General features: G+C 40.5%; 1 protein-coding gene across 3 annotated transcripts in view; it reads left to right on the top strand.

The window, feature by feature from the left end:
- Positions 1-25609, top strand: part of SLC10A7 (solute carrier family 10 member 7) — a 334202-nt gene that overhangs the window by 304636 nt on the left and 3957 nt on the right. For 2 of the 3 annotated variants that reach the window (XM_004378843.2, XM_023733575.1), the window contains one exon: positions 23400-23545. In XM_004378843.2, the coding sequence (XP_004378900.1) occupies positions 23400-23545 (146 nt within the window). Of the gene's footprint in view, positions 1-5024; positions 5066-23399; positions 23546-25609 lie in introns of those variants that run through there. The other variant, XM_023733574.1, reaches the window with a different exon arrangement.

Consider the following 25609-nt stretch of genomic DNA (forward strand, 5'->3'; position numbering starts at 1 on the left):
GGCAGATAGTAGACCACTCTAGAAACGATATTATTAGTTGTTATTATAATTAGTTATTATTAACTCTGTTAGTTATAACTTGTATTACTGCTTCCAGTGTTCCATTTTTCTCACCCTGTCGTGTAGACTTTCATGTAACGAGTATGGTTTAGTTGCTGACCTCAAAAAAATCATCTTGCTCTTGTTTGCTGTGTGTGTTATTGTGATATGGCATCTGGTATTCTAGGTCTCCTAAAAGGTAAGGGACTGTTATAAAGGTAGGTAGTGCAGAGGCAGGTGCTGCCAGACGCCTCCGAGTCCAGAGTGCACGATCAAATGAGCCCGTGTCCTCAGAGCACATGCGAGGCCATGGCTGCACCAGGTACATTTCTGCATTTCTGCAATGGGCTTTGAACCCGAGCTGCCCCTAGGGATTTGCTTTTGTCAGGAAAACCAAAATGGATTTTCTTTTTCCTCCGTGATGTTCTTCTATGCTGGAGCTGGCTATGTTGAACAAAGAACTCTCCAGTGCAGTGTGGTGATTTCTTTTCTTTTCTATAAGCAAAATATCTACCAATTTAATCTTTTGTCTTTTCATTTTTCTTAATCCCAAAGCCATACTCTTCTGTTCTTGGTGCTTTCTGAAAGCTCATTTCCAGACAAGCAGATGGGTACTCTGAACACCAGTCAGAAGTAGTTGTTTTTCTGGAAAGGGCCGAATAAACTTGGACTTTTGTTTTCTTTTGCAGTGTTCTCCCATGAAGTAGGTGGTTAGATCCTCCAATAAGATACTAGTGTAACCATGTAGTGGGAATCCTTTGTTACTCCCATAATGTGACAGCTCTCTTGGAATTGCAAGACCTGAGTGCTTGTCCTGGCTCGTCTACTAATACCTCCCCAGGCCCCTGTTTCCTTATCTCTGAAATTAGGGAATTTTACTAAATAATTTCTAAGGTGGCTCCCAACTCAAATATTCTATCATTCCTGGATCACTCCTGGCTTCCCTTCGGCATGTCCTAGGTAGCATTTATGTAAATGGGCTCTCTGCTGCTTCCCTTATCTCAGAGAGGTGGAATGGATCACGTTTGTCCTGGAAGTGCCCTAATTTCCATATATAGTGGGGCACGTTTGGATCCTATTGCTAGAATGGGCCTTGTTAAGCCCTATAATTTACTATATCAGCTCTCCCAAGAGCCAGTGCATGTTTCCGTCTACTGGTGACCCACCATCACTGGTACAGAGGATATGCCACGGCAGTGACCTGAGCTATAGGCAGATAATTATCCCAGTGGAAATTCTTATATGCGTGGAAATTAAAGAACATCACACAGAGTATGGAGAATTCATATTCCAGAAAGCAGGAGGTGGGAAAATCTGAGGTTATACTCTCCATTATACTTTCTCTCACTTCTCACACAAAAGTGAAATATAATGGACTACAGTATCTATCTGACACTTAAAAAGTATATATCTTTCCCTTGTATAATCACTGTCATGTAATATTTCTTCTAGTGATTTTCCATATATATCTTTAATATCTCAAATAGAATAAATATATTAAGTGTGCCTTATGAAATACCATTTATTACTATCTCCATTATTTGTGTTTAAGAGTAGATCATTGCAGGCAAGTGTTCCCATGTAACTGATAAACCAAAGATGAATACTCTTGCTTGAGAAGCTTCCTGAATATTCTCTTGTACATACACCTTCAATTTATTTTATTGTTCTTGCTTTTGCCCTATCTCAATCTCTTCCATGTACTTGCATCCACACACATGCTGAATTTGATTCATTGCTTTTATTAGTGCATTTGCCATTGATTGATTAGTTCTTCGTATTAGTACTTTTTCTATTGATTGATTGCAGATGAAGTGACTATTTGACCTTTAATTATGAGGCTTCCTATTGAAAATGACATTGAGCTATGGCTTCACATAATCCATCTGGAAAGCCTGACATGATGCTGTTCCCTGGAGTTCGTTCAGGAAGAAAGAGGAGGCCTGGAGGAAGTGCAGAGCTATCATTGTACTTCATCTAAAACAATACTACAGGGCTTGTTTGCTGCCTTCCTATAGTTTGTTCCAGCTCAGGGTTGGAGGTGATTTTATATTTTGTTAAGACACCATCACTTGCTGTGGGTTGCCATAAGAACCATGAACTCTCCCCGATTTTTCCCTAGTTTGATGCTGATATTTGTACAATAATGAGGAGATATTTTACAGAGTAGAGACTGAAGAACAGCTTGTACCCTACTTCACAATGGCTTAGTGCACAGTCAAGTAAATCTCATCAAGAAAGAAATTCAATCCAAGATATCCTGGTGGAATTGGCATTTTACTTTCTTTTATATATCTTTTTCTCTTAAGTATTCAAATCACTACACCTAGAAAGAGAAAGTTTAAAGATGTTTGAGATCCTTAAGTATTTGCATTAGTTTTTAATGTTTTTGAATGGTAAAATGAAAACACATAATCTCAGAGCATGTCAACTGACTGTTGGCAGTCTATTGTGAGATTCCCAATTGTTTATTTCCAAAAGTATCTCTGAATTGAACTAATGCTATTTTAATATTATGTGGAGTGTTATGATCAGATCTTATTAAAAGTCCTCTATGTGTCTAACAGAGCCGTGGTGGTGCAGTGGTTAAGAGCTATGGCTGCTAACCAAAAGGTCAGCAGTTCGAATCCACCAGCCGCTCCTTGGAAACTCTGTGGGGCAGTTCCATTCTGTCCTATAGGGTCACTATGAGTCAGAATCAACTTGAAGTTACCAGATTTTTTATTTGGTATGTATCTAATGAGAAGCCCTCATGGTGCAGTGGTTAAAACCATTTCATGACCAAATTATTTTTCACTTTAAATTTTTTGTTGATATTTTTTTCATTGATGGAATACATGCAGAATCACTGAATGTGTCTGAATTCAGGGTGTCCCTCTGGGAGATGGGGGTAGGATTGGTGGAACACATATGTCCCTCTGGACTCTGGGGATAGAATTGGGGGGATGCATATGTCCTGCTGGCCTCTGGGTCACTTATTTCCATCTGGGCTGGGCTGCAGGTTGGTGGGAAATATATGCCCCCTACAGGATGCCCCAGGATGCACTCCCTCATACAGTACCTTGTGAAAACAGTAATTTGCAGCACAGGCCCATTTCAAACAGTTATACAGGTCCTCACCTTGCAGCAGAAAGTAAGTTCCCCAGAAACCTGAGACATGGAAAATGTAGGTGGGCAAACATATATCCTATTACTCATGAAAGGGTTAAAGTGCTTGGCTGCTAACTGAAAGGTCAGGGGTTTGAACCCACTAGCCACTCCATGGGAGAAAGATGTGGCAGTCTGCCTCTGTAAAGGTTTACAGCCTTGGAAACCCTATGGGGCAGTTCTACTCTGTCCTATAGGGTCACTGTCAGAATCGACTCAACAGCAATAGTTTTGGATTTTTTTTTTTTTTTTTTTTTTTTGGTATATGTCTAACCATTTATAAACAATTGTGTACAAAGGCAAATCAAGATAGCTATTCCTAGTGTTTGATGTTTATTCTTCATTATGGGTTTGTGGTTGCAGTTTTCACAGCTGAACTGTGATAAAAACTATGCATTAAACAAAAAGAAAGTACAGCTTTTGAGTAGACATAGGATTCTGGAAAGAGTGGAAAGAGCACATCTCTGATTCCAGTCTGGATTCAAGTCCCAGTTCTCTCACCAAAAGCTAGAATAAATCACTTAACTGCTGTAGGCCTCATCTGTAAATTGAGAAGGTGGACAAGGTGATACTTGAGATTCCTGATAGTTTTAAGTTTCTGTAAGTCTGTGTTCAATGATGGATATATCCTTTCTATGAGATAACAATAGTTTCCCTGTTATGTGTGCAAAGGAAAAGAGTTCTTGGAAGGAATAGTTATGTAGATAATATTAGAATATTATGGGAAAGAAAATATGGCTGTTACTTTTTCCTAATGAGGTTTACAAAAAAATCTGCTCTCCAAAGAATGTCATAGGAGAAACAAAATTTTGAAAAGACCTTGTTTTCAATTTTAATTGGAAGCTTTTCAAGAATACTAATGGATTACCTGCAACTTGGGCTGAAAAGATCACTTACTTGTATTTGGGTTGTTTTCTCAGGAGGAAGTTGAATTGAAATAAGGAGGTTTTTATTTCTGTTGTTTTCTCTCAAAGCTTATCCATGATTCTATTTGGCACATGGAGAATATTATCTTAATAAAATAATCCTACAATTGAGTGGCACTTTTTTAAAGCACTTTTAGTCATGTTACTTGCACAACCTTGAATATTAGCCAGTCAGTAATTATATGTTATTTTGTATACAAAAAAATGAAAATTTCTTTTCTAGAAAAATGTTTAAAAGCTTATCCCAGATCATATACCTAGCAGAGACTAGATTCCAGGTCTTCTAACTTCCAGAACTGCACTGGATAATAGCATATGAAAATACTTTGAAAACCAAAAAGTGCTAGAGTGATTCTAAGTACAGTGAATGTGTGATCTCAGGCATGGGTTTGAGCTCTTTTATTAATTGTTTCAAAAGAAAACTACTTATTACATTGCTGGTTACAAGGCACTCCATTTTAAAATACTTGATATCTGTAATTGTTCCCAGAAATATGTATTTCCATGGGGTCCAGTCACCAACTGACACTCATTCCTTATATTTTCCTTGTTAGTGAAAAGTTATATTCCATTTGAAGTGGGTTTTGCTGAGCCATTCTTACCTGTCATGAGGCAACACTGTCTGCACTCCCTTCTGGAAAACTAAGAGCTTGGTGCTGTTTGACAATCAACTACTAAAGTGGAAATAGGAACCCAGATTAAAGTCAGAAAATAGAAGTCTGTCTTTGGAGTGCAGCCATAAATATCTTTCTGTCCTGCAGGTTGCTGTGGAGCTACAGCTCTGTAAGGAAAGACAATTTAGGGACCCCTGTCATTGACAGATTCTTAAAGATGCCACTGAAAGTGCAGACCCATCATGCTGAAGAAGAGTGAGGACATACTTGTAATTTTGTACTATTTTCTGATCCACAGAAAGAGAGAAATTAAGTTCTCAAATCAGCTGAAACTCAGAGGTTTGTGTACTCCTTCGTTTTTAATTTTTGATACTGAATATGATGTCTGAAAATCATTGCTAACATATCTAGATTTTGTCATAAAAATTTCAGAAAGTCTCATAATAAAACATCTTTGGGGGGTTCCCAGTCTGGCCCTCCACTACCATTTAGAGGGTCCTTCAACTTAATGATAGGCCAGGAGATGTCCACCTGGAAGACCAAAGCCCTACTACCCCTGCATTCTCCTCTTCCTCCATGTTTTCTGTACCAGGGACTTTCAAACATTTTTAACCACAACCTACAGTTAGAAACATAGTTTACAGTATGATCCAGTACACACTTACATGTGTATAAAATGTCACAAACCACATTCACCCTTACTTTATGGAATATATTCCATATTCTATTCAAGTACTAGATAAAACCCACTAAACTGATTTTGCAGCTTACTAATGAGTCATAAACCAAAATCTGAAAAATATTGCTTTATACTTTGCTTAGTAAGAAAGAGGCTTTGTCCCCTTCCTCAAATAGTTAACATGCAGAATTTGGCTTTGGCTGTCCTCTTTCCACTGAACTTTAACCCATATTCCTGATACCACATAGGAACCGGAGTGAAATGAAGAGTTAGATTAATTCTTGATTTGCAGAAGTGTTAAGACCACCTGCATTTAGATTATTATTGAATTAGTTCTGCTTATTTAACAGAATTTCTATACCTTTTGATAATTTATTTTTAAAATTGTTTTCTTTATTCAACAGCTGGCATTTATTGGGTACTTAATAGGCAAATACTGTGCTAAGTGCTTATTACATGAAGTAATTCACTTTAAAATACTTTTGTTTCAGCAGTGTGGGATCGTGTATGTACTAGTTAGTTTAGACTTCAGCTCCAGGGACAGCGGCTGCTGTAATGGAAAATTCTCAGTGGAGTGTCTGGCTACTATTTTGTCAGAAAGGAGATACTCTAGAGGCAGCTACAACAAATGTGTTTGTTATCAATATCTCTACTAACCTGAGATTTCACTAGTTAGCAGAGTGAATTCAGAAGTAGTTTTCTATCGGTGAAGTGAGTGACATTAATTTGCATGATGAATGTTCAGAAATGGGTTTTCCATTGATAGGCGGACTGCCTAAAGTACTTCCGAGACACTCTTCATTTGCTAAAAGAATCTAGCAAGTCCCCTAGCCTGGTATTAAATCCTCAGGAGTGTTGTGGAGGCTCGATCCCTGCCTGCTTTTGTGTCCGGCTACTGCTCAGAAGACCTGTGTTTGCCTGAGGCCGACTGTAAGAGTAAGGAGTCCTGCTCTGGAACGTAGCCATGTGCTTGGAGAGACCCTTTCATGCAGGGTGCTGGTTGGAGCACAGGGAAGGTCAGAGCTGGGACTTGAAGTTTACAGGGTAGATTGTATAAACTATTTCTGTGCTTGACTGCTAATACATATTGAGTTAAAAATACCTGTATGTGTGTGTGGCAGCTTACTTTCATTAAATCCTGCTGGCAAGGCTGTGGGGAGTGCAGCTAACCCTCAACTACTTTAAACTTTTTTGGCCACTACACAAGGTCTGTTGGAAAGAATCTGGGGCTTACGTGCAGCCAGCATGACGTAGGTCACTTCCCAACACTCCGTTATTTGCACCAGCTCACATTACTCCCACAGTTGCCCCAGATGGGGAACGTGAGGTTCCAAAGGGATAATTAACTTGCCCAAGTCATGCAGACCTGCGTGGCAGAGCCAGAACGTGAGCCCAGGTCTGACTAAGTCTGGCTCTTAGCCCCTGTGCTCAGCTGCAGTGAGAGCCCTGAGAAGAGTTTATACCGGATGATTTCTGGGCCTTCTAGTTTTAACACCCAGTGACTCTCTCATTTTGAAAAGTTTGCTTACATATTTAGCTTCATAATCGTGAGCCCTTCTGAGGGACACCATTAGGTCAGCATTTTCTCAAAGTGGCCCTTTGATCACCTGCCTCAAAATTACAGGGACTTGCATGCTTAAAGACGCAGATTCCAGAGCCTTACTCTAGGCCTGTTACTGTTGTTAGTTGCTGATGAGTCAGCCCTGACTCATGGCGACCTTATGTATGACAAAATGAAACATTGCCTGGACCTGTTCCGACTCAACAGCAGTGGGTTATGGGTGCCATCTTCAAGGAGCACTGGTGGTACAGTGGTCAGAGTGTTGGCTGCTAATCGAAAGGTCAGCAGTTTGAACCTACCAGCCACTCCGAGGGAGAAAGATGTGGCAGTCTACTTCCATAAAGATTATAGCCTTGGAAACCCTAGGAGGCCAGTCTACTGTGTCCTGTAGGATGGCTGTGAGTCAGGATCCACTTGCTCGCAACAGGTTTTTTTTTTTTTTAGTGCCATCTTTATGTAATTGGTATGTTTGAGTCCATTGTTGTGGTTGTGCCCTAGGCCTTCAGAATCAGAATTTTTAAGGATAAGACCCAGGAATCTGATTTTTGTAATACATTCCAAAGGAGAGTCTTAGGCACACTAAAGTTTGAGAACCACCACGTTACATCCTTGCAGAACTACCTCTCAGCTCTCAGAGGTGCTGGCTCTTGTACCTGGAACTTGGGGAAGTTTTTTACTAGCAGAGAATTCAGTCAGGTTTTGTATAAGTGCTTTTTACTAACAGTGGGAAGCAGTTTGGGTCAACCTGAGTTGTTTTTGTGTGTGTCTTTCTTTTTTGTTAATTGGTTTGTTATTTTTTATGCTGTTGTTATTTTGGCCTGGCCATGGTGTGACCCACTTTTAGATACTTTTTCATCTCATCATTAGCCAAAAGGAGATACTTAGGGCATCAGTGTTTATAATACACTACTAGATATTGTATAAAAATACATAATAAAAATTTTAAGTAGGCCTGGACCCTGCTTTCCAGGAATCACCCACTTCCTCATTCATGGCTTCAGTCTATTGTATTATGGTCCTATCTAGAAAGGACAAAAACTTAGCTCTAGTTTTTCTAATCTGTAGCTGGACTTCCGATTTTTTTGCCTAATTTCAGATGTCCTTTTGAATTCCCTTTGTACCAACTTGGTTAAACCACACCCTTTGGATGCGGATGCATGCCAGTACTTTATAAATTATAAGGTGCAACCCAGACAAAAGAAAACCATCAATTCCACATCCATTGTATCCAGCACTCACTGCAGAAGTGTGGCTTTCTTTAAGACCATGTCTTCCTGAAAAGTTGAAGGTAGCATTTAAGCATATTTAAAACAATTTCAGAATGTACTTGAAAATTAACCTAATGTAAATCCCTTTATAAAAGGAAATTATATGATTTTTCTAAAAATCTCCCAACTGTAATAGGTACTGTGGAAAGAAAATAGAAACACAAGAGAAGCACTGCTTTCCAGAAGTCAGGGCTCTGAAAGGGAGAGCAAACCACATATGATCATAAACACTTATCAAGAGTGCTTGTGAACAGCTGCAGGCCACTGTAGGCTTGGCAGCGTCCGTGGTGGGAAGTTTCCGTTCCTGGGGCAGTCCTTACCAGTCACCAGTCTCAAAAATTTTCGTAGTGCTTTAGCCCTCATCCTGAGTGATTTCAGTGGCAAACCCCTTCCCTGTTCAATCTTGCAGACTGTAGTCTAGATTTGAGCTCCATAACCCAATTTGATAATGCTACTTCTTATAATAATAATCCTAATAGTTAATCATTTTGGAGGCACTGACTCTTGTCAGGCATTGTACTAGGTACACTGTCTCACTTGAAACCTACTACAACCCTTTCAGATAGTTATTTTAACCTCATTTTAAGCGGATATGGAAACTGAGGGGTATTAAAAAAAAAAAAACACCCATTGCCGTCAAGTTGATGTTGACTCATAGCAACACTTTAGGGCAGAGTAGGACTGCCCCATAGTTTCCAAGGACCTGCTGGTGGGTTCAAACTGATGACCTTTTGGATAGCAGCCAAGCCCTTAACCACTACTCCAAGATAACTCAAGATTGCATAGATGATAGGTGGCACAGTCAAGATGGAAACCCAGGTCTCTGGTATCAGAGCTCAGTTCCCTTTCTATCATACCACACAGCCTTCCAGGAATACCTAAGAGTGGTGTGATAGCATCTGCTGCTCGCTTAGTGATGGAACAGGAATCAGAAGGACCAAGTGTTTACATGCTTTGGCTTCATCGGCCGAGCTCCACCTGCACTTATCACCCCTATACCTCAAAAGCAAGGAGACATCAAAAACCCTGCATGTCGTACAGTGGCACCTTAAACTATGGGCAGAATCTTTATTCCTGTATATCTCTTGCTGTCTTCTCTTTGTGTTAGAAGCTTTTAATTCCATAGTTTTGTATTTATTTCAAACCAATTTTTTTTTCAAAATACCATTATTTCTAACCACAGCAGTAACGCTAAAGAGATTCATTGTGCATATTAATAACCAACTCATGTGTGCTAAGTTGCATACACTCCATACTTCTGAGAGGGAAATTCTACAAGAAGTGAGAGGAGCTCCGTTCCGATGTCCCTTGTCCTTTCTAACGAGGACTTCACCGGGTCCAAGGAGCACCTACAGCGGTCTATTTCCTGGTGCCTCCTGCTAGTCTGTGCACTCGCTGTCAGTGGCAGAGAGTTTTTTTTTTTTTTTTGAAAGTTTGCCTCTAGCAGTACTAAAATGTGCATCACAGAACAACAGTTTGTCACAGCAGCGACCGTTGTCGGGGCGGCGGAGACAGTAACCAATGCCACGACTCTTACAGAGAAGTGGGCCAGGAGGGTCACTCTGAGGAGTCGAACCCAGCTTCAGTCCCAGGAGTTTATTTTATAGTCAATACAGCCAACAGTGAAGCAAATAACAGAACAATGGGCTTTGGGTGAATAACAAGTTTCGGGCAAGGGAGGAGGAATTCAGGTAAACAAGCCAATCAGTAACGGGTTTGGAAAAACAAGTCATGACAAGTCTCAACATGTTGGGGACAAGTCTCAACATGTTGTGCAGCATAGAGGCCTTTATACATCCATATTTTAATGGCACATATCCCCACAACAGTTGTTTACTGTGTTTGAAGTGAAGCTTCTCACCCAGGAGATCTCATTCACTTGAAGTTTATATCTCTGAGTCTCAACTTGCAAACAAAGACCGATGAATAACAATTGTCGTTTCAGAGTTCCATCTCTCCAATTATTTATTTGGTCATGTCTCTTCCCTAGAAGTTCACTTAATTGAGCCAGACACTGTAAGCCAGGTTGTGTATTTAATGATAGCCAGCTGCATGCTTCTTTACAGTAAAGAATAAATGAACCTGCAGCTGTAATACGAGGGTGACACCCAGTCTCTCCCTGTCCCCATTTACTGCTCCATGTAAACAACCCAAGCCAGAAATTAATATTTGCTGCCCACTTTTTAAAGCCAGGGGGTACTCAGTATGTTTTGACAAGTTACACTGGGGGCAGCAGGATATGTAAGATTGGGCACAACTCAAAAGATTCCTGGGCCCAGGAAGCCAACTGGTTTGGAATGTCATCTGTACTAAAGCTGAGCGTGCTAATGATACTGTAGAAGTGACACTTCCCAGAGCTGTCTTCACTGCAAGTTTTCTCTGTAAGGTGTCAATGAAAAGATGCTTTTGAAACATAGTCTACTTGATTCATTTATTCATTTAACTAGCATTTATTTGGTACCTACTATGTGCCAGGCCCTCTTCTAGGCCCTGGATGGTACAGCAGTGAACAAAACAGAAAAAAGTTCTCGCCCTCATTTAGCTTCCTCTCTCATGGGGTTGGAGCCCTGGTGGCGCAGTGTTTAAGAGCTACAGCTGCTAACCAAAAGGTCAGCAGTTCGAGTCCACCAGCCTCTCCTTGAAAACCTCTGGGGCAGTTCTACTCTGTTCTATAGGGTCACTATAGTCAGAATCAACTCGATGGCAACAGGTTTGGTTTTTTTTTTTTTTTCTTTTTTTGGTTTCTCATGGAGTTAAACAGACAAATGCTTAAATATATACCATATCAGATGGTGGTAAGTATTATGGACACCAGTAAAACCAGGAAGGAGGATAAGGCATGCCAGGGTAGAGGTGAGAAGGTTTCAGGCTTAAAGGGGACATTTGCTCAAAGACCTGAGGGAAGAGGAGCAAGCCAGGTAGATCTTTGGAGGAAGGAGATTCCAGCCAGAGGGAAAAGCAAGGGCAAGCACCTGAGGCAATAAGTCGCTTGGCATGTTGGATGACCAACAAGGAGGCCAGTATTGCTGGGAGCAGAACGGCTGAGGGAGAGAGTTATAGCATATGAAATAATGGGAGTGAGGGGCCAGTCATATTGTGTAAAGCCTTACTGGCCATTGTAAGGGTTTAACTTTTACTTAGAATCAGAGGGGAAGCCATTAGGGGGTTTTGAGTGGAACAGTGACACAATCTAACTTCTGCTTTTTGAAAGGCTCCCTATGGCTCTTATGTTAAAGATAGGGGAGTGGGCAGTGAGAACAAGAAGACCAGTAAAGAGGCTATTGCTTTAATTCAGGCAAGAGTTGATGGTGGTTGGGGCCAGGGTGGTAACAGTGAAGTGGTAAGAAGCATGGATTCTGGATATATTTTGAAAGCAGAGGTAGTAGGATTTGCTGATGAATTGGGTGTGTATATAAAAGATAGTCCAGAATCAAAGATGATTCCAAGGTTTTTGACTCAAGGCCCTGGAAGAAGGAAGTTACCATTTACTGGATTAGGAAAGACTGCAGAGGAGCAGGTTTTAGTGGGGGAAGGATGTGGAGCAGATCAAGAATTCAATTTTAAATGTATTAAGTTTGAGATGTCTTTCAACATCTAGTGGAAAGTTGGCTACACCAGAACCAAACGCACTGCCATCAAGTTGATCCTGACTCATAGCAACCCTACAGGACAGAATAGAACTGCCCCATAGTGTTTCCAAGGTTGTAAATCTTTACGGAAGCAGATCACCACATCTTTCTCACGTGGAGCAGCTGGTGGGTTCAAACCACCGACCTTTCAGTTCACAGCCAAGCACTTTAACAACTGCATCACCAGGGCTATAGGAATCTGGAATTCTGGCCCAGTCTGGAGTTTTCTGTGTACAATGTTATTTAACGCTACAGACTGGGTGAGATCACTAAGGGAGTGAATAAATAGAAGAGGAAAGTGCACCGAGGGCTGAGCCCTGAGGCACTCCAGAGTGCGTTTCATAGGGGATTTGAAATTATTTTGATGGTAAGATGATATGAAAATCTAAATCAGCCAGACATTTAGATGTCTAAACTTGCAAGCCTGTATTTTTCTGCTGTCTCACAAGGTTGGGGGTGAACATTAAATGAGAAAGTAGATGTCAGGACACTTTGAAACGTTAAAAGGGGAAGAAGCTGACATTTATTTGGTGCCTACTATGTGCTAGGACTGTATTAGACACTTAACTTGCATTATTATCTCATCTAAACTTTGCAGCAACCCTGCACAGTACTATTATTAGTCACTCTGTCCAAACTAGAAAATTGAAGCTCAGAGAAGAGGTCAAATAACTCACCCCAGTTTACACAGTGAGAACATGGCAGAGCCAGAACACAGTGGCCAATCTCTCTACCTCCAGAGTCCAGGCTCCTCTCTCTCCACCTTTCTACCAGACCAGGCTTCTCACTGGCTCACATTAGAATCACCAGGATGCTGGGACCTCACCCCACACTCATCAGCTCAGTATCTCTCAGGATAGATCCAGGCATCATATTTTTTAAAAAGCCACCTAAGTGAGAACCACTGCATTAGAGTACTTTGCTGTGTTTGTATGCATTTATGCTCTACCATGTTCCAAAAATAATGTAAGGTAGGATTATACCTACTCTGTTAATAAAATTGTCCATTGGTATGTACTGATTTGTGAAAACCAAAATTATCTGCATCACGATTAGATATGTTAGCTCTTCAGAGGTTAAAGAAATTTAAGGAGATTAAAAAAGCATCAATATTTCCAGAAATGGCTTCCAGGATTTTCAGTTCTTCCTCTGCCAAGAAGTCTTCGAAAAGACATCTTAACTCCTCAATTTTTATATCACTGAGAATAGATAAAGGGCAGGGATAGGTTAGCAGGATTATCATTTAGCCAAGATAAACTGCAGAAACCTGCATCAACCTTTTTAAGAGAGAGGACTTAAGAATAAATAGACTCTGATTTCTATCCCCACATCGAAACTATTGTGTTTTTTTGTGTCACAATACATCTCTTCTGAGGTTTACGTTTTCCATGAACACCTGACCATCCAGAAGAAATTTGCTGCCAGAGGATGACTGATGGTCATGTTGACAAAAAAATATTAGATATATTTATTAAAAACAGTTGATGTACATTTGGGTCACACTTACCAGTTAACTAACATCTGGAAGCCTTCCAGAAGTTTCACTTTCCACTGACAACAACATTGTCAATGCAGAATTTTAGAGAAAACGAAGTTTAGGATAATGGGGGTCAGGAGTCACAAAATCAGTGAAAGTTCATACCATACCCTTCAGCTTCTCTTTGCGTCACACTTAAAAGGCTCAAGTGTTTCTCTTCATTTATGTAAAAACACATCTAAAAAATTCTGGAAAATGAGACAAGGCTTTCCGGGACCAGTTCTATATTGGTGACCACGTTAAATAATATTCTTATGGCCTTGTGCAATTTTTGTAATATGAAACACTCATTCTGTTTTTGATGTTTCACAGCCTCTAAAATGTGAACTTTACCAGATTTTCTCTCCAGAAGACTAATGACTCTTCATTCACAGCCTTGAAAGGGGAAAAGTTGTAATCTCACTCCACTTTCTGCCCACCTTGTCTCCATAAACATGGTGACCCCTCCCAGAAGACACATCCCACATCTCAGAGAAGCCTCCATGGCTCAGTTCTTTAGTTCATTCTTGAATTCCCTCTGTGCTAATTACTCCTACATCGTTCGGTCAGGTGAGCGTGTACCTCATCTTCTGAGGCAGAAACCTTCAATTGGCAGAGTTAAATGTTTCTTTGTCAGCATCTGATGAGTCGGCTCAGGCCATTCATTAAACATCCTTTCCAATCAGAGCATACTTGTTTCAAAACAGAATAACACCAGCTGCTCATTTTGGTCTTTTCTTGCATCTTTATTTACATAAAACTTTCAGCAAAGTGATAGGATTACAGCCCAGGTAACTGAAGGCTAAAACACAAATCTTTAATTTTCCTAGTGGGCAGAAGATGGTCATCCACCAACCTTTGTTCAAAGCAAGTAAAAGCCTGGCCAGGCCATAGGCACCTTTGTTGAAAGATCTTTCAGATCTTTCTTGTTTATACATTATTTTCTTTATGTTTTTCAGTCTCTTGTTAATATTCTATGTTAATATTATCAGGGATCTCTTTTCTAGGGTTCCTGAATACTTTGACAGGCATAGACTCTAGAGCCAGTCTGTCTATATTCACATCCCAGCTACATCCTGTCACTAGCTGTGTGTGGCCTTGGCAATTTTTTTCATTATCCACTGCCTCAGTTTCCTCATCTGCAAAATGGAAACAATAATGATAACTTTCCTCACATTGCGGATGTGAGTAGTGGATGGCTGCTTGTAGGCACTCAGAACAGTGTGTGGCATGTAGTACACACGGGGTATTTGCTACAGTCAGTGTTCTGCCTACCAACATACAAATGAAGACCAAACATATCAGTGAACTCCAGATACGGCTCCTGAGCTGAAGTCCTGGGAAGCCTGCGTAATGTGTGATGGCTGGGCGGCTAAAATGTGAATACGGCTCTCTTTCTTCCTAAAGACCTTGACTACGGAACAGATTGCTCTTTTCTCTCATTAACAGCCTTAGGCGTCTATATTTGTTCATTTTCCTGTTCTTCCAGGCCTAATTCTCCTTTCTGGAAATAGATGTATTTTTAAATTCTGGTTTTGAAATGTGTAGCAAGGATCAGCCTCTCAAGACCATTTTACATAAACATCTATTTAGCACAACTCACTAGCTCCGGAAAAAGCCAGAAAAGAAATCCAAGCTTTACAATTGTTCTAACTGTGGCAGGCAGGTTAATACTCCATGGGAAATCACTCCCTTACTGGTCAGCTGAGGGCGTGAGACCAGCAATATTGTGAACACTTTTGGCTGACAGCTCCTATGTCGATTTCAAAGTGTCCCTTTCCCTCTTATAGGCTTCCTACAGAGGTAACCATATGACATTCTTCAGGCTTCAGAGGTTATAAATTAAAATTCCATTTGTACCTATCTGTTAAACTGGTCAAAGGTCATCTGTTTTTATATCAGAAGTCTGGCAGCTGGCTTTATTGGACGTCCCAGAGCTGCTGCTCTTGGCTTTTGGATTCAGCAATTTGGAAATGCCCTAAGTACACATGGATTTCATCTACCCAACACGGGGACACTGAGAAAACTACTAGATAGCTCTTATACACGTATATTATTTGCACCTCATTTTGGGTGCTGTGGCAAACCCTATGGAAAACAGCATTCAGTGAGGTTGTATAATTCCTTGGAGAGTTTGAAAATAATTATAGTTGCATAGAAAATCAAACAAAGAAAAAACAAAGCAGCTAATTCCAGGAACAAAAATATATTGTACTCAACATTAAGTGTAGTTATAGTATCCATTCATGGCTTAGCTGTATTTACATTGTTGTTGTTGTCATTGAGTTGGCTCCAACTCACGGTGACCTCATATATAACAGAACAGAACATTGCCGAGTCTCGTGCCATCTTCATGATTGTTGGTATGTGTGGGTCCATTTCTGTGGCTATTGGGTCCATCCCATCTCGTTAAGGATTTCCCTCATTTTCACTGACTCTCTACTTTACCTAACATGATGTCCTTTTCTAGCCATTGGTCTTTCCTGATGACATGTCCAAAGTAAGTAAGCCAAAGTCTCGTCATCCTCACTTCTAAGGAGCATTTTGATTGTACTTTTTTCTAAGACTCATTTGTTCATCATAGTTGTAACTATTGATTTATATATAAATTAATGTATAATGAGGACAAAAATGTTTTATCTTCCATGTCTCATAAAGCAACAACAGGTCTCTGGTGCTATGGCAGAGACATCCCAAAGATACATGTGACAGGAATGGTCAGTTAAAAATGGAATGATACAAAAAAGAACAAAAAACACATGCAAATGTAAATCATCAGAAAGTATAAGGCAGAGCAATCTGCATATTAAAATGCTTCCCAAAATTTGAGCAAAAGACCCATCATTTAGATAGGGGCCAATGAGAGCTAGTCACATGATCTGAGAAATTCTGTCTCCCTCCCTAGGGAAAGCTGCAGAAAGTTGGCCTGCCAGCCTTTGGAAGGTCCCAGAAATGCCTGAGGGCAGATTCTAGAATAGCCAGGATTATGACCAGGATGGAATTCTGGGGCTGCACAGACTAAACCCATCCTTGTCTTAAAAACTACCTGTACAGAGCAGTTCTAGACTGATAGCAATCCTCAGAGAGTCAGCCAAGCCATGCCTGTCAGCCTGGAAGTAGGTGCCCTACTTTATACACCCTCTAAAAGAGAGACAATAATTGGAATAACTAACTAAGTCCATTTTACCTAACAACTTTTTCCCTAAACAGCAGTGCTGCATTTTCTCACTGCCCTGGGCCGTGATTTTTGTTGGGTGGAATTTGCTCTTTGCCTAGCTTTAGCATGATTCACTTCTCTCCTTATGAAGTGAGCAAGAATGTAAGCTCCATGAGGGCAGGGAATTTTGTTGATTTAGTCACCGCACCTAGAAGAGTGTATGGCCCATGATGGATGAATACTTACTGCATACCAGATGCTGTTTTATTTCATGTTCTCTTTATTTAAAAAAAAAAAATAGTCTGTGAAGTAAATACATTTTACAGATGTGAAAACTGAGATTAAATAATTTGCCCAACCAAGGTTACACAGCTGATAAGTGGTAGACACAGGATTCAAATCCAGGGCTGTCTGACTCCTACACCAGGCTCTTAACTACTGCACTATAGGTTGCTGGATATAATAAATTATAAATCCCTGCATGAAATGGCAGCTATTAGTTCTGACAATTAGCTTTGCTTTAGAATAATCCTTACTGAGCCAAATTCTAACCACAATTTCAAAATTGTTGTTGCACCTTATCATGGCATCATTTCATGCTGTAGAAACTGCATATAATTTCCTGTTTGCTTAGTAATTGAGATAAATCAGTGCCAGTGAGTTTGACTTTCTGTGACTATTTGTCTCTGAAGATACCAGACTCTTTCTCTCTGTATGTGTGTGTGTTTAGTGGGGAAGGCAGAGAATGGCATTCAGTGATGCTGGGTTGTAGAGAACCATCTATCCCGATGAATTTTAAAAGCAGATATGGGCTTTTATGAGAGATTCACTAAGAAGGAAGAGATAGAATTCAGATAACAACACATAGGGCATTTGGATAGTAAACTTATGGATGTTTCTGTCTAAGAACAAACTAAACAAAAGTGGGAAATCACCATGACAACTCAAGAGTGAAGCAACTGAATTCCAGATTTGCCAGAAGCACTCTCCAGAACTCAGTGAAAAGTCTGAGAAAGCATTTAAGCGGAAAACAAGTCATGTGAATTCAGGCGAATGAATCTTTGAAAGACAGGAAACGATCCAGATGATTGCAATATACTACCTCTTAGCTAAGTGGGAAAGTTAAGTGTAATATTAGACTTCAGAAGACACAAAGGGTATTTTTCAATATATTTAGTCTCTTCACACTTCAATACTCATTTCAATTTTTGTGTTTCGTGGTCAGACCAGTTTCCTTCCTGCCATATAAATATATTTTTGTCCTGTGAAATGTAATCCTCTCCAAGAAGGGTATGTGAATACACTCTCTTTAAAGTCTGGCGAAGCAGCTTGTATTTGTTCTAAATCTTGTCTTTTTCCACACAGGAAACGTTACTTTAGCACCTATTCTTAAATAATCATTTATGTATTGAGTACCAGCCCTGTGCTTAAACACTGCAGGAGACTAAAAGAAAATATAACACTTTGCCTGTGTTTAGGGGAGAACAAAACTTACACAAAAGAATGAGCAAACAATGTGATCACATGCTAAATTGTGTGCTACAGCTAGAAAAGGTGGCCTCATTCTTCAGGAGAGGAAGAAATCAATAGGGAGGCCCCCTTCATGGTGGAGGGAAATATAAAGCTGAGCCTGGATGCACGCATAGGATTTAGGGACATGGAGAGAAGGAAGGACAAGGTCCAGTCGGGGACTCAGCTCTTACAAAGTCAAGAAAGTGGTAGGCTTGAGCCAGCAACAGCAATGGCAACTGAAAGTTTGGTTTAATGGAGTCTACATAGTTTAGTAATTGAAAGTAAATAGACTGGGGTCTAATTCTGCCTCCACCACCTACCAGATGTATGATGTTAGGCAAGGGAAATTCTCTAAACCTCAGTTTCCTCATCTTTAAATGGGAAAATTACCACCTATTTTCACTAGGCTGTTGTAAGGATTAAATGAGATAATGATGCAAAGCATTTAGCATGTAGTAAGCACTTACAAAATGGTGGTCGTCTTGTTTTTTACTGCCATTGAGTACGTAGAGGATGTGATGAATGGGCACTGGAAAGTCCTTGTAGTTCTTGAGCAGGGCTTAATTAATGGGGGTTTTAGGAAGATTAATCTGGCTGTGGTTTGTAGGATTGATGAGGGGAAGAGTCTGGAGACGGGGATATATCACAAGGCTGTAAGAATCATCTTGGCTTGATTTTAGGAAGACCTGAATTAGGAAGGTGGCAGTGGAAACTGAAGAGAAAGGAGAGTGGTAGGTGGAAGAAAGAATCTACAGAATTTGGTGACTTGATCTAGTGGTAGAAAGACAAATGCGGTTAGTTAAAGATGATCCCCAAGGTTGGAGCTGTAGAAACTTGGTAAGCCAGTGACAGAAGGGGTTTCCCGGTGCTATGTGGCATTCATCCCTCAGAGGTAGAAAGCTGATGTGGACAGGACATGAGTTACTAGAACGTAGGCGCCAGAGAGGGCAGGGAGCTCGTCTGTGTTGTTCTCCGTATATACAGTAACTCACATATAGCAGAAGCCCAAAAGGTGTTTTTTGAATGGCTGAATGAATGACTGCCTGACCAAATGAATGGTTGAATGATGGGAACTCTGTGCACCTACAAGTAAGTTAACTCTGAACAGTGATGTAAAGTAGATAAAGTTTTTAAATCATGAACAATAGAGCAGCCTCCAGTGGGGGGTTAAATAAAATTCACATTTAATCTGTGAAGAAAAATGTCTGTTTCTCAAGGAAAAATAACAAGCTGTCCCTCCAGTAGAAAGTAGTCACTGCTGAAACTTGAATACTGATACAAAGGGAATACTCGAATTCAGAGAATATAAAATAAACATATTTAAAATAGGAAAAAAAATACTTGTTCTTGTACATATTGTTTTATCCTTTCCATCCTGGGTACAGGATAAAAGAAAACTCTTACTTGCTTGTTAGAAGAAGAAAGCTCTTACTTGAAGTTCCTACTTGGCAGATGTCAGTTGAAAGCTCTGCGTATGGAATATGCTGCAGTGTCAAACTCTGTTGGATAATTTTAGACAAATGTGTCATGTGTGACATGGAAATGTGGCGTGCTGTACATTAGTGATTTCCCAAGTGTTTGGATCAGGTAGTAATGTGCTGAGAAAGTGCTCTTTATCTATCCACACAGTGTGCTTGCAGAGCAATGGGGAAATGCTTTTGGTGGAAATTACTTTAGTCAGAAAAAGAATCCATTTACAATATGTGCCTTCTAACATCTTTCGGACGATGCATTGTATTAAAGAGGCATTTTTTGATTAATGTTTTATAAACACTTTTCAGCGTGACAGCTTAAAGTCCCTGTAAAATTGTAAATGTGTGCATAGTGTTAACTTCCATAAAGTCAGATGCCATCTCATAAAGTCTAGTTGGATCCTGTCAACCATGGTGACACAGAATCAGTACCTGGGAGCATTAAAATTAATTTGCTTCATTTGTATTACTGCAGTGATAGCAAGATGAAAAGAGTCCTATATTTAACTTTTACTTGAGAAAGAAAATCTGTTCTAGCAAGTTTGTTTGGTTTTTAAAGTTATTACTATTTTTTTTCCTAATGAATGAACAGAATGAAAATGCTGTGGTAATCTGCTCACTAACTTTATGATGACCCTTGACAAACACAAATCCATTCACGCAGTGCACTCCTTATGGGCACGTGCAGTATGCTCAGGGATGAAGAAGCCCTCCCTGACCTTAAGAAGTTTCCACCTTAGTGAAGGAAAACACAAGAAGCAGGCAATGATAGTGAGTGTGGTGAATGCTAGGTTGGAATGTGCTCAGGGTCAGGTAAGCATGGAGTAGAAAGGGTCTAAAGGCCAGCCTGGACGTCAAGGATGGCTTCCCAGAGGAGTTGACTTATGAATCGAGGACGAAAGGGTATGGAGGAGTTGGGCAGGTCAAGAAGTGGGTGATGGGCATTCTGGGCAGAGGGAGCTCATGTGCACAGGACTAGAGGTGAGGCAGAGCATGGCGCTTGGGGATAGGTGGGGAGGGCACCACCAGGTGCTCATCCTGGTTGAAGCACACAGGTAGAAGAGTGGAGCAGTGTGAGACATAGAGGGGAGGAAGAGAACAAGTTGAGGGCTGGGTCATGAAGGTCCTTGTACACCACACTTAGAAGTCTATCCTACGCGACAAACTTCTAACAGATTTGACATAATCCAATTTGCACTTTAGAATGTTCACTCTGATTGCAGAGTGGGCAATGGCTTGGGTAGGACAAGCCTGAAGGCAAAGAGACCTGTTTGCAGAACAATGTAGGAAGCACAGTTTAGAGTCAATGGTGCCCTGATAGAAGGTTATGGGAAGGAGGAAGTGTGCGTGTTGGTAGATATGCCCATAAGTAAACTGTGTCACATCCCACTTTCCGGAACGCGTAACTACTCATTCAAGAGTAGTTAATCCTTTATATGTATGCTAATTGAATGAATAAATGAGCGAGTGAGTGAGTGAATCAGTGATCCAGTGAATTATTAGATGGAGTAAGAGGGTGAAAGAATGGTGCGTTGTGTAATTGCATGTATTATTCAATGGGTTCCATGGAATAAGAAGTAGCTGATTTTCACTGATCTGACTTGAAGACCAGATTTTGTCAAATTCATAACCAGAATCACAGTATAGTGGGTGCAATTGCTCTTGGCAGGTTCAAAAATCTCTCTCTCTTGAGTTTCCAGTTGTCGTCCTGATAAAAACCCGTTGCTGTCGATTCTGACTGATAGTGGTGGGAAACTTGTGAAGATGCCCCAAAGCAGAGATATTAAACTCCCCACTTCCGAATGGTTGCTACTGTAGCACGGAACACTCCAACAGGGGAAAGTTAACTTTCACTCTACTTATCGCAACTTCTCTTTGTACTTGATATCTCAAACTGACTCTGCCTGATCCACAGAACTGAAAATTCAGGTGGCCAGGTTGCCGTTCAGACTCCACCAGAAAGTTTCCTGACTGCTAAGTGCTTCAGTGTCCTCATCGGTAAAATGGTGAAAACTTTTCACCGACCTCACCAGCTCATTGTGAGGCTTAGTTAGTACATGGAAAGCACTTGACAGTGCACGAGACACAGTAGCCCTCAGTCCTCACTAACCATTATTATCGTTACTATTGGTATCTTTGTGTACCTAATTCACTACATTAAAGTGGATTCCTGGTGTTGCTTAATCATTAAGATACCTTGTATATTTTACAGTAGGTTTTTTGTTTACTTATGATAGCAACAGCACCTGTGACTATCTCTATGGCTTACCTTCTGAACCCACTTAAGAAGGTGATATGCCAGGAAAGCTTGCTGGAAAATGACAGACCAGAGTCTTAGCCAAGAAAGGATGACTAAGGTGACTTAGGCCAGCGGCCGAATTTAGAGTCAGAAACCCCTGCTCTGATCACCTTTAGGGATAAAATATGTTCATACATCTATCACCTGCTCCCTTTAGCCTCATTTTTACTCTACCCCCCCGCCCCCGCTCCTCCTCCTACCCCCCCCCCAGTCCCTTAGCATCGTCCCTTTGGGCCAAGAAATGAATAAGCTTTCTTGGAAGCAGGAGGGGTTGAGTTCAGGTCTTAATATTTTCTCACCATAATATCTTTCAGGACTGTAGTATCAGATGCTGCTTTTTCAGCTCTCAATGGGTTTTTTAAGTATGTTATTTTTTAAAAAGGAAACCATTTCATTTTTTATATTAAAGACAGAAACTATACAAAAATCTTCTTGTCTAGTTTTGAAGCTCTGAGAGAGACTCTGGGGAGGGTTAAGTGTTTTCAGCTTATGGCGATGATATGTGAGGCTGTGAAAAAGAAAGCACTCATGAAATACATTTTTGCATAAAGGCTGGAAATTTATTAGATGGTAAAAATAATTGAAAAAGCGAGGCCTTCCTTGTTGGGTTATAATAAAAAGTTATTTATGTGCCACCATTGTGCCTGTTATTGTTAGGAGCTCGGGTCCTTTTCAGAGGCTGTTCTCAGAGAAGCAAGAAGAAAGCTAAGCTATTAAAGCTGTTGAGTTGAAAAAGCTGACATATGTGCACGGCAATTTTGATGAGCATGGCCATATTAAAACAATTGGTAATAACAGTTAAACTGCCAATGTCTGAATTCTGTTAGTTATAGAAGCTCAGTAGGCTCGTGCTACAGGCAGCTGCTTACAAAATATGCACACCACTGCCCTTGGCATAATAATAATGGTAGACTCCTGAAGTAGTATTCATTTACCTGAGCTCCATTAAGACCTTCACCGTGGGTTTGAAACATTCAGCACTGATCTTACAATTCACCTGCCTTGCACAAGATTGCCTGAGCCTTACTGTGAAGTGCTTTGAGATCCTAGGCCAGAAGAGAACATGCAAAGCCTTTATTAATGCTCATTTGGCTGAAGTGCCCTCCTACTTACAGCAGTATATACCATACATTATCTTCTCCTTTCAACTCTCAAAAGTGAGCTTCAGGGCTTTGAAATGCTGCCAGCCAAGTCTCCCTAAAGACCATCACTAAGCAAAAAAAGAGATCCATTTTTAACTTGTATCTTACATATTTGTCCGACTTCTTTGAGCAACTCTATTCCACACTGTCCTCTCTCCTCTCCTGGTCAGACAGGCTGCTAATCTGCATTGAGAGCTATCGGTGCCCTCAAACCCTGACCACCTTTTCAGCTTCAATCTGGTTTAGAGCTGTAGGTGGTGAATGGAAGATGGAAAGATTTGGTGACTCGTTTGAGATGTTGCCTTTTCAGTTATGTGAATCCATGAAGGGGGAAATACACCAGTGACTTATTCCAATGCTTCAATTTTAATGGAGTGTGTCTTTAATTTGATGACAGACTGAATTTGCCTCTGTGTTTCTGCCTTCTCTGTTCATCAGGAATTCCGATGCTGAAGATAGTATTTGCAGGCCATGAACACCTCTCTTTAATATCTGTGCCCTTGCTCATCTACCACCCAGCTCAGATCCTTCTGGGAAGTGTGCTGGTGCCAACCATCAAGTCTTGGATGGTGTCAAGGCAGAAGGTGAGACTCTTGAAAGATCTCATGTGGATCCTAATTGGATTGAAATGCTATTCCTGAATCTTAGATGTTCGCACACTAGCTTTTGGTATAGCATGTCCTCATTCTCATGTACATATTTTCTTAGCTAAATACAATAATATGGGTTCATTGATCCATTTCAGTTTGAACAGGAGGGTTGAGGGTCGAATGTTTGAAATTGTTATAAAAGTACAATTGTACTTAAAACACAGTGTTGAAAATCTCTTAAATCGTTCCTATTGAAGGGCATCTGCATGGGTCGAGGTTCAGTAAATAAACTCAAACTCTGTGCCCCTCCACTCTGGCACACCATCTCCCCCGCCACCCCGTCTTTCATATATGTCCTGATTTCACAAGCCCTTCTAAATACAGCAAAACCTAGCTTTATCTAGAAGTCCTACTTTGTTTTTAATTTTCTAAACACACAATTCCTGCCTTGTTTTTAATTTTCCAGACACAGAGCAACTTCTTTGTAAGGCAAAACTACGTGTTTGGTGTTAAAAATAAAATTTAAGTAGCAAAGGAGCCCACATCATGTTAATGTCATCAGACTTAGCTCAGCGCCTGTTAACATCATAGATGTTTGTGGGTTTGATTTCCTAAATTATCAACCAGATTAAAACCGGATGATTCACAAGAAGCTTGGATGATGCATGTACCATTGTAGCACTGATAGAGTGCTTAGACTTTACAGGACTTATTTTTGTCTGTACATGAAGCAGTTGTTATCCAGCAACTGCAGGAAGGACAGACATCCAATGAAAGTGCCTACGTCATGTCCTTATTCTCGAAAACCAAATAGCACACTACCACTTACTGAGCACTGTGCATGCGAAGCATGTCCCATGCATTACCTGGTTCAGAGTATGGACTCCTGAGTCAGCTTACCACTCTCTCCTGTGTGACCTTGGGCATATGCTACTTCGCTTCTCTGTGCTCAGTTTCTGCCACCCTAAGAATAATGATATCTACACCCTACAGTTGTAGAGGACTACATGGAAGATGTTTAATAAAAGCTAGCTACTATAATTATTGTCATTGTTGTTTATCTACAGCATTGTTCATAGCAGGCTTTGCTGTCCCCATTTTGCAGATTAGGAAATAGGTTCAGAGAGTTGAGCAACTTGCCCAAGGTTATATGGGTAGTTTAGTCAGTGGTAGAGTTAGGATGAACAAACCAGTCTTGAAGTACAGCCAGAATGCTCCTTCGAAGCAAAGATGGCGAGACTTCATCTTGCTTACTTTGGGCATGTTATCAGCAAAGACCAATAGCTAGAAAAAGGCATCATGTTTGGTAAAGTAGAGAGTCAGCGTAAACAAGGGAAATCCTCGGTGGGATGGACTGACACAGTGGCTGCAACAATGGGCCCAAACATACCAACGGTTGTGAGCCCGGCACAGGACCAGGCAGTGTTTTGTTCTGTTCTATGTAAAGTCGCCATGCGTCAGAGCAGACTCAATGGCAGCTAACAACAACAAGGGTTACAGCTTGAACCCTGGTCTCTTTGGCCTCGAAAATCTTTGCCCTGCATCCCGATGACACTCCGGACAAAAATATAACATCACTTTTAGAATGTGTATTCTAGACCACCAGAAGCTTGCCTGAGGAGTTTAGCCCATCCGGCATCTTCACTCATTTAGTTATTTAACAAAATATTAGCAATTACTATTCCCTGCTGGGTCCTTCTATGGGCTCTGGTCCTCCTACTAAGAGTTAGTAGAGAAGCAACTGTTTATTACCTTTCTTCTTTCTTTTACCATTTATCCCTTTTGGAAATTAGAAACAATGCTTCCATTTGCTTTTATGCTTATGTTTATCAATGCACAAGTGCATTGTGGGTCATAATTTGTACAATTTAAATTAGGACAGAGATGAAGAAAATTATTTGAAAATCTTAATACTGTCAGTAATATGCAATCATAGTGAACAGCAGTTAATCAGAGTGAATTTGTCTTTTAAATGTTTAAAAGCTTTGGGATTTAGTCTACAAAGTAAGAGAAGCATTTCCAAAAGGGAGACTAAATTGGACAATGCTGTTCATTTTC

This window comes from Trichechus manatus, unplaced genomic scaffold (assembly GCF_000243295.1).
Source record: "Trichechus manatus latirostris isolate Lorelei unplaced genomic scaffold, TriManLat1.0 scaffold00059, whole genome shotgun sequence".
Classification (NCBI taxonomy): domain Eukaryota; kingdom Metazoa; phylum Chordata; class Mammalia; order Sirenia; family Trichechidae; genus Trichechus; species Trichechus manatus.